Source organism: Pleurodeles waltl, chromosome 11, assembly GCF_031143425.1.
Source record: "Pleurodeles waltl isolate 20211129_DDA chromosome 11, aPleWal1.hap1.20221129, whole genome shotgun sequence".
Taxonomy (NCBI): domain Eukaryota; kingdom Metazoa; phylum Chordata; class Amphibia; order Caudata; family Salamandridae; genus Pleurodeles; species Pleurodeles waltl.
Window position 1 is genome coordinate 205,530,488 of NC_090450.1, and position 13,909 is coordinate 205,544,396.

Sequence of the window (13,909 nt, forward strand, 5' to 3'; positions counted from 1 at the left end):
CAACTAAGATCTGGGACCGATAACAAGACGTGATACGACCACCAACGGAAGAACTCCGAAACACCCAAAGCACAGAAAACCCAAAGCACAGAGAAGGTAGGAGGAAAACATAAGCACATGTTAACCAAAGAGGGATCTAGGAGTGTTGCGGAAGGTCCAAGAAATACGCCAACATGTTGGATTCAGGCTCTTTGGCTTAATTAAACCATGGGAAGTACATACCAGTTAATGGAGTAGGCAAGCCACTGATATGACACATTTAATACTTCAAGGAAAAGGTGTGCATTGTGAACCTTCATTTGACTCATTATTGAAGTCAGAAATGTATGTGTTGCTGTTTTATTCCACTTTCTCAAACAAATTAATGTTTACTACCTTGTGCTTATTTTTTGCAGACCTAACAAAAACCATTAAAAATTGTTTTGAAGATCCCACATTTGCACAAATTCCTTCTTTTAATAACTATCATAGAGGAATCCATGCTTGAGAACCCTAATGACTTCTATAATCAGTACTTTGATGACCCAATATCCAACAATTCTGGACTGCTTTTACATGTTACAACGTATTTGCTTTGTATTATGTCAATCAACATATCTGAGTTTTAAAGTACTTTGGTCCACTCGGGGAGGCAACATTAAGCTGATTTTGAATGATGAACAGTTGTAGGTTGCATTCTAAAGAAGCAATCTATTTTAAATAAATCACTACTTAATACATGGTACATATTTATACTAGAACTATATATATATACATAAATACACATGCCCTTACTTTGCTTCATGAGTTGTACAGCTAGAGAAGGGCAATTGGAACACATCAAAGAGAACATGCGCACCACCATAATGAACATCCCAGAACTCAGGATCGGAGGAGTTACTACCAGGAGCTGCTGAATGTTTGTGAGCAAATCCTTAGAAGCAACTTGCTGTAGCAAATTCTAGAAAGAAAACACACAAGGAAAACCTCTTCAATAGGTAGACATTAGCTTATTTCCGGTTGTAAATTTTAACAGTTCATCAAGCACTATATGTTAACTATATACTAGTTTTCATTTGAATAAAAATGCCCAATGAAAGATATAAAAGCAGCATGTAATCAACTGAAAATAGAGACACCTTCGATTTTAAAATTACATTTAATTAAACAAAAGGAATGGTTTCTTACCTGTAACTCCAGTTCTCTCGTAGGGGTATTTCCATGATAGTCATAAGCATTGAATAGTTCCGCGCACCTGCGGGGACCCCGGAGCACTGTTGTGAAGTATATTCTTAAGTGCAAATACCAACCCTTTGAAAAAAGGTTTGTCAAAAAACACTTAAGAATAACACTGTGCAGCCTATGTGAACAGCTACACAGGCCAAATTGTTAAAAGAAAAAACTGTTATAGTGTAAATTCACATTTAAACATCTATTTATTTTATAAATATTTTAACCAATACATTCTCATATTTTATTTACACCTCTCATGAGAATAAAACAATGCAGGGCAGTGTAGCCCATAGGCTCCCATTATACAGAATGAAAATAGAGCTGTGCCTTTAAGAAAGTAAAGTCTTCCTGTTTCCCATCATGCACAGCGAAAGGCAGTTGCCTCAGTTCTTTTTTGGAGGCTTGTAACCTGACCTGAAGAAACAAAACATTTGTTGGAGTACCAACCTCGATAATATTCATGTTCTATGTCAACTCCACTGGGGAGGAGGGAGGGTTGCTTATGACTATCATGGAAATACCCCTACGAGAGAACTGGAGTTACAGGTAAGAAACCATTCCTTCTCTCGTAGGGGATTTCCATGTATAGTCATAAGCATTGAATAGAGTAGCAAGCCCATCCCCATAACCGCGGTGGAGTAGACAGAAGAATACTGAGAAAACATGAATCATGCAAATAAATTCTTGAGCAAGGCCTGTCCAACCTGCGCATCTGCCCTAGTCTGTGTCAAGGCAGTAATGCTTAGTAAAGGTATGGACCGACTTCCAAGTGGCAGCCTTGCATATTTCTGCCAAAGGGACATTTCTCATCAATGCTGTAGTAGCTGCCTTCCCTCTAGTAGAGTGGGCTTTTGGCCTACCACAAAGGGATTTATTTGCTAACTGATAACATAACATTATACATGAAACAATCCACCTGGATAAAGATCGTTTAGACGTGCCCAACCCTGTTCTAACTGGGCCATAGTTAATAAAAAGCTGTTGTGATTTCCGTAAGCTTTTTGTCCTGTCCAAGTAAAATTTCAAGACTCTCTTTACATCCAGAGAGTGCAGAGTTCTCTCAGCAGGAGTAGTTGGATTTTGAAAGAAAGTCAGTAATGAAATTGTTTGGTTCACATGTAAGTCGGAGACTACCTTAGGTAAAAATTTTGGATGAGTTCTCATTACCACTTTCGCAGAATGAAAAACCGTGTAGGGTTCTTGAGCGCAAAGGGCCTGGATTTCACTGACCCTACGCGCTGAAGTGATTGCCACTAGAAAAGCAGTTTTCCATGTGAGATGCTGAAGTGATGCCTTATGTATTGGCTCGAATGGAGGTAGCATCAGACGCGATAGGACAACATTCAGTTCCCATGGAGGAGATGGTCTTCTAATGGGAGGAAAAACCTTTTTTAAACCCTCCAGGAAGTCCTTAATAACTGGGATTCGAAAAAAGGAAGTTTGTGAGGGGCTCTTTCTGTATGCTGTTAGAGCCGCCAAATGTACCTTTATTGATGACAATTGTAAGCCCGATTTTGCCAAACTTAACAAGTATGGCAGAATAGACTCCTCTCCGCAGGATATCGGGTCAATGTTGTTGCCTAAGCACCACATGCAGAATCTCTTCCACTTGCTTGCATAAGTGGATCGTGTGGAAGGGTGCTTTGATTCTTTCAGGATTTCCATACAATCCTGAGGTAAGTTCAAGTGTCCATATTGCACTAGCTCAGGAGCCATGCTGCCAAACTCAACGATGAGAGGTTGGGATGGGACATCTGCCCTCTGAACTTCGTGAGCAGGTCCGGACGATAAGGGAGCCTGATGTGTGGTTTGAGTGACCGGTGAAGAAGGTCTGGGAACCACCATTGGCGTGGCCATTCAAGAGCAATCAGGATCATTTTGGACTGAGCATTGGACAACTTCTGGAGAACCGCCGGAATCAGGGGAAGCGGCGGAAAGGCGTAAAGAAATGCTCCTGACCAGCTTATCCACAGGGCATTCCCCAGTGTCCCTGGATTGTAATATCTGGAGGCGAAGTTTTGGCATTTTTTGTTTTCTGGGGTTGCGAATAGATCTATAGAGGGGGTACCCCATAGTGCGAAAATGGAATGAACGACGTCGTCGTGTAGAACCCACTCGTGGTTCTCGTCCATTACGCGGCTGAGAGCATCCGCTTGAACATTCTGGATGCCCGGCAGGTGAGTTGCTACTAGCGACATTTTCCTGGCTAGAAGCCAATGCCAGATTGTCTGAGCCTCTCTGGATAGAATCCTGGACCTGGTGCTTCCTTGTTTGTTTACGCAGCACATAGTGGCCACGTTGTCCGTCTGGAGAAGGAGAGTTTCCGCTCTCAGAGAGGGAAGGAAAGCTTTGAGCACAAGGTGGACTGCGCGAAGCTCCAGCAGGTTGATATGATAGAGACTCTCTTTCTGTGACCACTTGCCTTGGACTCGAAGATGTTCCATGTGCGCTCCCCATCCGAGCAGTGACGCATCTGTTACGATGGTTTGAGCTGGAGGCCGATGTTGGAACGGAATCCCCACCAAGAGATTGTCGGGTAGACACCACCATTTGAGGGACTGTAGGGCGTGGGGAGAAAGGAGGACTTTGCTCTCCCATTCGTTCATTAGTTGACTCCATTGATCCTCCAGGTTTTCCTGTAATGGTCTCATATGGAGGCGAGCATTGGGAACGAGATGGATACAAGACGCCATCGAGCCCAGTAGAGAAGCTATTACTCTTGCAGTGATCTGCGGAGTCTCTTGCAGTTGTTTGCACTTTTGGAGAATCGATAATCGTCGTTCCTCCGAAGGAAACACCTTTCCTAGATTGGTATCTATAATGGCCCCTAAGTAATGCAACCTCTGAACAGGTGTTGCTGTGGATTTCAGGAGATTTACTTGAAGACCTAACCTCTGCAACAGCTGTAGGGTCTATTTGAAATGTTTTTGTGCCTCTAGATAACTGGAGGCCTTTATGAGCCAATCGTCTAGATAGGGGTAGACAAATATTCGATGTTTCCTCAAGTGGGCGGCTACCACCGCCATGCATTTGGAAAAAGTCCTCGGCGCTGATTTGAGGCCGAAGGGCAGAACCGCAAATTGGTATTGACGTTTTCCGACGGTGAACCTTAGGAATTTTCGATGTTTCTTGGTCACCGGAATATGAAAGTAAGCGTCGCAAAGGTCTATTGCACAGAGCCAGTCGCCCTGACGAAGATGTGGGTAAATTTGATGCAAGGATAGCATCCTGAATTTCTCTTTGCGAATCCACTTGTTTGCTGTCCTTAGATCTAAAATGGGACGAAACTCTTGCTTGTTTTTTTTGGGCACAAGGAAATACCTCGAATAAATCCCCTTCCCTTGTTGGCTGATCGGGACGGGTTCTATGGCTCTTTTTTGTAATAGAATGGTGACTTCTAACTGAAGAGCTTTGAGGTGTCGGCTGGTTGTTTTGGGTGGAACAGATGGTGGAGGGCTGGTAAATCTGAGAACGTAACCATGTCTCACAATATTCAATACCCAGGCGTCTGTTGTGATGCGTAGCCACTCATCCAGATGATTTGAGATATCCACTCCAGTAGGGGGAAGTAACGGAGGAGGGGGAAGCAAAGATTCAGGGCTTCGACGCGGGAGCCTGTCGAGTTGCCTGAGTTTGAGGTGTTGAACGACCCCTTGTCGACCTTCGCTGTGTGGAGAAACCCCTATGATGCTGCTGCTGTTGCTGTTGCTGGGGACGTGAAGACATCCAATGTGGAGTCTGATACCTGTGGGTGAACAGTCTTCGTTGATATGGGCGGAATACCTTTCGCTGTTTTCGGTCGTTCCATGCCTACTGCTTTCAGGGTATCCAGCTCAGACTTCATCCTGGCCATCTCGTCATCGGCATGAGAGCCGAACAAAGTGGAGCCTGAGAAAGGTAGATTTTGTATTCTCTGCTGTGCTTCAGGTTTAAGCGATGTAAGTCACAGCCATGCATGTCTCCTGAGCGCTATTCCGTGAGCATAGTTATGTGCGGATAGTATCGAAGAATCCGCCGCAGCACTTATAACTTGGTTAGAAACCATAGCTCCCTCGCCCACGACCTCCAGGAAATCTTCCCTTTTGTCCTTAGGAAGATGCTCCGCAAACTGCAGTACAGAGTCCCAGAGGGCTCGATCATATCTCCCTAATAGAGCAGTGGCACTGGCTGCTTTCATGGTGATGGATGCAGTAGAGCATACTTTTCGTCCTGCAGCATCGATCTTTCTGCTCTCTTTATCTGGAGGTGAAGAGGAAGACGGTGACGTAGAATGCAATTTCTTTGCTGCCACTATAACCACCGAGTCCGGTACTGGGTCCGACCTCAAGAATAGAGGATCTTGTTCTGGTGGACGGTATTTTTTAATAAGTCTGGAAGGAGCAGACTTTGTTGCGGCCGGTGTAAGAAAAATGTCCATTGCCGGTTCAATAAGACCCGGAACCAGTGGAAGCAAAGGTCTTGAAGATGTCCTGTGATGCAAGGTCTCGAAGATTACTGACGTCGATGGAGCTGGCACCGCCAGCGGGATATTCAGTTTGGTTGCCCCTCGCACCAAGACCTCCTGGAATGTATTCACATCATCTATGGGGGACACTCTCGGGGACGGTGAGTCCGATAGAGTTGGAGAGTAGTCCTGTGTAGACGAAGAAGAATGTCTATGATGTGAATGCGGAGATCTCTGTGATTCATGACGATGGTGCCGAGAGGAAGAAGAACGTCTAGAAGAATGTCCAGAACGCCTGACAGATCGCGTTGGAGTCCTCCGAACAGGCTCTGAAGGAGGAGCCGGAAGAGGAGCCGTAGATGTTACCGGTGTCTGCGGCAACGGCGACTGCCGAGGCGAGAGCTGTGGAGACGCTGGGAGCAGGATAAGTGAGGCCGAGGATTCCGATGTTGTATAAACCCTTATAGGCCTCTTTGATTGTCGTCTCGACGTCGAAGAGCGGTGACGGCGACCTCTGGACGTCGATTCCTCTCGCCGTGGAGAACCCCTCGACGACGACCCTCGACATCGTGGTGACGGCGAACGTCTCCGACGGCGAGTACACTCTCTCGACGTCGATCGTCCTCGCCTCGTTGACGGCGAGCCTGACTCGGATCTCCTCAACGTGGATCGTCCTCGCCGTTTCGACGGCGAAATGGTTGTCGACGGCGAGCGATGTCTTTTCCTCGCCGGCGACCCACTCCTCGACGGCGAACATGTTGGCGCCGTTCCCTGTTTCGACGTCGACGCCCTCGACGGAGACCTGTGCCGTTTTTCAGCAGGTCTGGTAGGAGTTATAGAGGAAACAGATTGAGCCCTGGTAGAAGCCTGACCTTCTCCTCGCTCTGTGGTGGAATGGCCACTTTTTCTTCTGTCCTCTCTCGCCTGAAGTCGGATTTTCTCTGTATCACGAAGAGTTCTTCTGGAGAAGGTTTTACAGATGTCACACGACTCTGGTTTGTGGCTGGATGGAAGACAAATTATGCAGACCCTATGTGGATCTGTTTTAGCCTTTTTTCTGCCACAAGAAGGACATTTGTCAAAAAGTGAAGGCATTTCTAAACTAGAAAAACCTCAAAATTCTGTCAGAATTTAACAGAAACTAGTAGGAAATGATCACTCAATGTTAAAAACGTCGAGTGAAATTGAAATTCAAAAGATTTTAAATGAATTTCTGTCACAAAAATCTTTGTGAGGTAGAGCTCAATGCGGGTGGGCACATGCGAATCTACAGCGACTGATGCCACGAACAGATGTACACTGGGTAAGTGACATTTTCAGTTCGATGGCATCGGTCGCTGTAGATACGCATGTTTTGCATAGACTAGTAAGCAGTTATCTCCCCAAAAGCGGTGGCTCAGCCTGTAGGAGTGGAAGTAGTCTGAAACAATGTTCTTAATACGGCTTGCCCTACTGTGGCTTGTTGTGCGGATAACACGTCTACACAGTAGTGCTTGGTGAATGTGTGAGGCGTAGACCATGTGGCTGCCTTACATATTTCTTGCATTGGGATGTTTCCTAGAAAGGCCATGGTAGCACCTTTCTTTCTGGTTGAGTGTGCCCTTGGTGTAATGGGCAGCTGTCGTTTAGCTTTAAGGTAGCAGATTTGGATGCATTTAACTATCCATCTGGCTATACCTTGTTTTGATATTGGGTTTCCTGCATGAGGTTTTTGGAATGCAATAAATAGTTGTTTAGTCTTTCTGATGTTTTTAGTTCGGTCAATGTAATACATTAATGCTCTTTTGACATCTAATGTATGTAGTGCCCTCTCAGCTACGGAATCTGGCTGTGGGAAGAACACTGGAAGTTCCACTGTTTGATTTAGATGAAACGGTGAAATAACCTTTGGTAAAAATTTAGGATTAGTCCTCAGGACGACCTTATTCTTGTGTAGTTGAATAAAAGGTTCTTGTATTGTAAACGCCTGAATCTCGCTTACTCTTCTTAGGGAAGTAATGGCGATGAGGAATGCAACCTTCCAGGTTGGGAACTGTATTTCGCAGGAGTGCATGGGTTCAAAAGGTGGACCCATAAGTCTAGTTAGGACAACATTTAGTTTCCATGAAGGAACAGGTGGTGTTCTTGGTGGAATAATTCTTTTAAGGCCCTCCATGAATGCTTTAATGACTGGTATCCTATAAAGGGAAGTTGAATAGGTAGTCTGCAGGTATGCAGATATTGCTGCAAGGTGTATTTTAATGGAAGAGAAAGCTAGGTTAGATTTTTGTAAGTGAAGCAAGTAACCCACTACATCTTTTGGAGTTGCGTGTAATGGTTGGATTTGATTAATATGGCAGTAGCAAACAAACCTCTTCCATTTACTTGCATAGCAGTGCCTGGTGGATGGCCTTCTGGCTTGCTTTATGACTTCCATACACTCTTGTGTAAGTTGTAAGTGTCTGAATTCTAGGATTTCAGGAGCCAGATTGCTAGATTCAGCGATGCTGGATCTGGGTGCCTGATCTGTTGGTTGTGTTGAGTTAACAGATCCGGTCTGTTGGGCAGTTTGATGTGTGGTACTACTGATAGGTCTAGCAGCGTTGTGTACCAGGGTTGCCTTGCCCAAGTTGGTCCTATTAATATGAGTTTGAGTTTGTTTTGACTGAGTTTGTTTACCAGATAAGGAAGGAGAGGGAGAGGAGGAAAAGCGTAGGCAAATATCCCTGACCAGTTCATCCATAGGGCATTGCCCTGGGACTGCCTGTGTGGGTATCTGGACGCGAAGTTTTGGCATTTTGCGTTCTCTTTTGTCGCAAACAAGTCTATCTGAGGTGTTCCCCAGATCTTGAAGTAAGCGTTCATAGTTTGGGGGTGAATTTACCATTCGTGGACCTGTTGGTGATCTCGAGAGAGATTGTCTGCGAGTTGATTCTGAATCCCTGGGATAAACTGTGCTATTAAGCAAATTTGGTTGTGAATTGCCCAATGCCATATCTTTTGTGCCAACCGGCTCAACTGTGTTGAGTGTGTCCCCCCTTGCTTGTTTAGATAATACATTGTTGTCATGTTGTCTGTTTTGACGAGAATGTATTTGTGAACTATTATTGGTTGGAAAGCCTTTAGTGCTTGAAAAACTGCTAGCAGTTCTAGGTGATTTATATGCAGTTTTGTTTGATGTACGTTCCATTGTCCTTGTATGCTGTGTTGATCGAGGTGTGCTCCCCACCCTGTCATGGAAGCATCTGTTGTTATTACGTATTGTGGCACTGGGTCTTGGAAAGGCCGCCCTTTGTTAAAATTTATATTGTCCCACCATAGAAGCGAGAGGTAAGTTTGGCGGTCTATTAACACCAGATCTAGAAGGTGACCCTGTGCTTGTGACCATTGTGATGCTAGGCACTGTTGTAAGGGCCTCATGTGCAGTCTTGCGTTTGGGACAATGGCTATGCATGAAGACATCATGCCTAGGAGTTGTAATATCATCTTTGCTTGTATCTTTTGTGTTGGATACATGCGTTGTATGATGTTGTTGAAGTTTTGAATTCTTTGTGGACTTGGAGTGGCTACTCCTTTTGTTGTGTTTATTATGGCTCCTAGGTACTGTTGTACTTTGCACGGCAGGATGTTGGATTTTGCGAAGTTGACGGTGAACCCCAGTTTGTAGAGGGTTTGTATGATTTGATTTGTGTGGTGTGAGCACTTTGATAACGAATGGGTCTTGATTAGCCAGTCGTCTAGATACGGGAATACATGTATTTGCAGCCTTCTGATGTGTGCAGCGACTACTGCTAGACATTTTGTAAAGACTCTTGGTGCTGTTGTTAAACCAAAAGGCAATACTTTGAATTGGTAATGTATTCCTTTGAATACAAACCTTAGGTATTTCCTGTGCGATGGATGTATTGGTATATGGAAATACACGTCTTTGAGGTCTAAGGTTGTCATGTAGTCGTGTAGTTTGAGCAATGGTAGCACTTCTTGTAGTGTGACCATGTGAAAGTGGTCTGATTTGATGTATGTGTTTACTATCCTGAGGTCTAGGATTGGTCTTAGTGTTTTGTCCTTCTTTGGTATTAAGAAGTACAGTGAATAAACTCCTGTGTTTATTTGTGTGTTTGGTACTAATTCGATTGCATTCTTTTGCAATAGTGCTTGAACTTCTGTCTCCAGGAGCTCGGAATGATGTTGTGATAAATTTTGTGCTCTTGGTGGTATGTTTGGAGGGAATTGTAGAAATTCTATGCAATAACCATGTTGGATAATTGCTAGAACCCAAGTGTCTGTAGTGATTTCCTGCCATGCTTTGTAATAATGACCTATTCTTCCCCCCACTGGTGTTGTGTGGAGGGGATGAGTGACATGTGAGTCACTGCTTAGTTGCAGGGGTTTTGGGGCTTTGAAATTTTCCCCTATTCCTAGGGAATTGCCCTCCTCTGTATTGGCCCCGAAAGCCTCCCCTGTACTGTCCCTGGTAACTGGACGGTGTTGCCTGTGAGGTGCTGGCTTGTGTGGCCTGACCCCGAAACCCCCCTCTAAAGGGTGTCTTGCGGAAGGTGCCGTAGTTTCCTCTGCTCTGCGTAGAGTAGAGTGCGCCCATTGCTTTAGCAGTGTCCGTGTCCTTTTTAAGTTTTTCTATGGCTGTGTCCACTTCTGGACCGAACAGTTCTTTTTCATTGAAAGGCATATTGAGAACTGCCTGCTGTATCTCTGGTTTAAACCCATACGTTCGTAGCCATGCATGCCTTCTGATGGTCACGGATGTATTAATTGTCCTTGCAGCTGTGTCTGCTGCGTCCATGGAGGAGCGTATCTGGTTGTTTGAAATGTTTTGACCTTCCTCAACCACTTGCTTTGCCCTTTTTTGTAGGTCTTTGGGTAGATGTTCAATGAGGTGTTGCATCTCATCCCAATGGGCTCTGTCATAGCGCGCAAGTAGTGCTTGAGAGTTGGCGATGCGCCACTGGTTTGCAGCCTGTGCTGCGACTCTCTTTCCAGCTGCATCGAACTTGCGGCTTTCTTTATCCGGGGGTGGTGCATCCCCAGATGTGTGGGAGTTGGCCCTTTTCCTAGCTGCTCCTACAACGACGGAATCTGGTGGCAGCTGTGCAGTGATGAAAACAGGGTCTGTAGGGGGCGCCTTATACTTTTTTTCCACTCCTGGTGTGATTGCCCTACTTTTGACCGGCTCCTTAAAAATTTATTTTGCGTGCCGGAGCATACCAGGGAGCATAGGCAGGCTTTGGTAGGAGCTGTGGGTGGAGGAGAGGGTGTTGAATAAAAAGTCATCCTCGACCTGTTCTGAGTGGAGGCTTACATTGTGAAATTGTGCTGCTCTAGCCACCACTTGAGAATACGCAGTGCTGTCTTCTGGTGGAGATGGCTTTGTAGGGTATGCCTCCAGGCTGTTATCTGACACTGGGGCGTCGTATAAGTCCCATGCGTCCTGATCCTGGTCACCCTGGCTCATGGTGGTGTGAGCTGGGGAATGTGATGGAGTTTGTGCTGGTGAGACGTGAATTACAGGTGGAGGAGAGGGTGGTGGAGTAACCTTTTTCACCACCTTTGTTTGTGGTGTTTGTTCAGTTTGGAACTCCAGTCTTCTCTTTCTTCTAATAGGGGGAAGGGTGCTTATTTTCCCTGTTCCCTCCTGTATGAAGATACGCTTTTGCGTATGGTCTACATCGGTAGATTGCAGCTCTTCCTCGAACCTATGCTTTCGCATTTGGGAGGTTAGTGAATGCTCCTCTGTATAAGAGCCTGAAACTGGGTCGGTTGCAGGTTGTTTTGGCGCCGAAACCCTGTCTGCATCTTTTTTCGGCTCCGAGCTGACTTTTCTTTTTTTTGGGGCCGAAACCTCTCGGCGTCGATCTTCGTCGGTGCCGCTGTCTCGGCGTCGAGCCGTGTCTACACCGCTATCTCGGTGTCGATGCTTGTCTCCAGCACTTTCTCGGTCCCGAGAAGGCTGCGTACCGGTGTCTCGACCGGAGTCGGACTGTCTCGCACTGTTTGGGCCTTTTTCGGTGCCGACGGTCGGTCACCGAATATATGGGTCGAGCCATGGCCTGGTGGCAGTGGCGTCCCCTGGGCCTTGTCAATCTTCTTATGTGTTGTTTTCGACGTCTTACTCACGGTTTGTGGGTCATCTAATTCCTCGGAGTCCGATTCGTGGATCGAGAAGGTACCTTCCTCTTCTTGTTCCTCGAACTCTCGGTGGGCTGTCGGCGCGGACGCCATTTGAAGTCTTCTGGCTCGACGGTCTCGGAGTGTTTTTCGGGACCGGAACGCACGACAGGCCTCGCAGGTGTCTTCACTTTGCTCAGGTGACAGGCACAGGTTACAGACCAAGAGTTGGTCTGTATAGGGGTACTTGTTGTGGCATTTGGGACAGAAACGGAACGGGGTCCGTTCCATCGGCGTTCTTCAGCACGCGGTCGGGCCGAACAGGCCCCGACGGGGGATCGAAAAACTACCCCGAAGGGCACCGGAGCTCTTCGATCTTCAATGCGGTGTTGAATCTAACTACGCCGATCCCGAACGCAACAATACCGACGAAAATCTTCCGAATTTAGCTATCTTTCCGTTCCGAAACTCGGAGCGACAGGAACACGTCCGAACCCGATGGCGGAAAAAAAACAATCGAGGATAGAGTCGACGCCCATGCGCAATGGACACAAAAGGAGGAGTCACTCGGTCCCGTGTCTCGAAAGACTTCTTCGAAGAAAAACAACTTGTAACACTCCGGCCCAACACCAGATGGCGAGCTATTGCGAAACATGCGTATCTACAGCGACAGATGCCATCGAACTAGATAATACTAATGCTGTATCTGTGGAAGTGTAGTCGAGCAGTTAGGCTTATCAGAGGGTAGTGTTAAGATTTGTTGTACAAACACAAGCAATAAGTGAGCACACACAATCAATTAATTAACTCCAGGCCAATAGGGTTTTATATAGAAAAATATTCCTTTGATAATTTATTTCTAGAACCACAAAATGTATTTAGCAGGTAAGTACATTAAATGAAAGGTACTTTACGCAGTAACAATTAGAACTTGAAATGGAATCAAGATTGTACACAGTTTTTTTTTTTTTTAATGCCAAAAAGCTATTTTAAAAGTGGACACTGCAATTTTCAACAGTTCCTGGGGGAGGTAAGTAATGAAAATGTCACTTACCCAGTGTACATCTGTTCGTGGCATCAGTCGCAGTAGATTCGCATGTTCTGCAATAGCTCGCCATCTGGTGTTGGGCCGGAGTGTTACAAGTTGTTTTTCTTCGAAGAAGTCTTTCGAGTCACGGGACCGAGTGACTCCTCCTTTTGTCTCCATTGCGCATGGGCGTCGACTCCATCTTCGATTGTTTTTCCCCGCAGAGGGTGAGGTAGGAGTTGAATTGTAGTAATAGTGCCCATGCAATGGAGTGACTAAGTATGCACCTATTTAAGGTTGAGATGATACATATATAAATAATTGAAGGTAACTTCCAAACTGCTACAGGCTCCCGGGGAGGCGGGTGGGCACATGCGAATCTACTGCGACTGATGCCACGAACAGATGTACACTGGGTAAGTGACATTTTCAGTTCGATGGCATCTGTCGCTGTAGATACGCATGTTCTGCATAGACTAGAAAGCAGTTATTTTCCCAAAAGCGGTGGATCAGCCTGTAGGAGTGGAAGTAGTCTGAAATAATGTCCTTAATACGGCTTGACCTACTGTGGCTTGTTGTGCGGATAACACGTCTACACAGTAGTGCTTGGTGAATGTGTGAGGCGTAGACCATGTGGCTGCCTTACATATTTCTTGCATTGGGATGTTTCCTAGAAAGGCCATGGTAGCACCTTTCTTTCTGGTTGAGTGTGCCCTTGGTGTAATGGGCAGCTGTCGTTTAGCTTTAAGGTAGCAGATTTGGATGCATTTAACTATCCATCTGGCTATACCTTGTTTTGAAATTGGGTTTCCTGCATGAGGTTTTTGAAATGCAATAAAGAGTTGTTTAGTCTTTCTGATGTTTTTTGTTCTGTCAATGTAATACATCAATGCTCTTTTGACATCTAATGTATGTAGTGCCCTTTCAGCTACGGTATCTGGCTGTGGAAAGAACACTGGAAGTTCCACTGTTTGATTTAGATGGAACGGTGAAATAACCTTTGGCAAAAATTTAGGATTGGTCCTTAGGACGACTTTATTTTTGTGTAGTTGTATAAAAGGTTCCTGTATAGTAAACGCCTGAATCTCGCTTACTCTTCTTAGGGAAGTAATGGCGATGAGAAA

General features: G+C 45.5%; 1 protein-coding gene across 13 annotated transcripts in view; it reads right to left on the reverse strand.

Annotated features, from left to right (window-relative positions):
* The window catches only part of TRIP12 (thyroid hormone receptor interactor 12), a 1,145,873-nt gene that overhangs the window by 826,894 nt on the left and 305,070 nt on the right, over nucleotides 1-13,909 (reverse strand). For all 13 annotated transcript variants that reach the window (XM_069213427.1, XM_069213421.1, XM_069213434.1 and 10 more), the window contains one exon: nucleotides 775-940. In XM_069213427.1, the coding sequence (XP_069069528.1) occupies nucleotides 775-940 (166 nt within the window). The remainder of the gene's footprint in view (nucleotides 1-774; nucleotides 941-13,909) is intronic.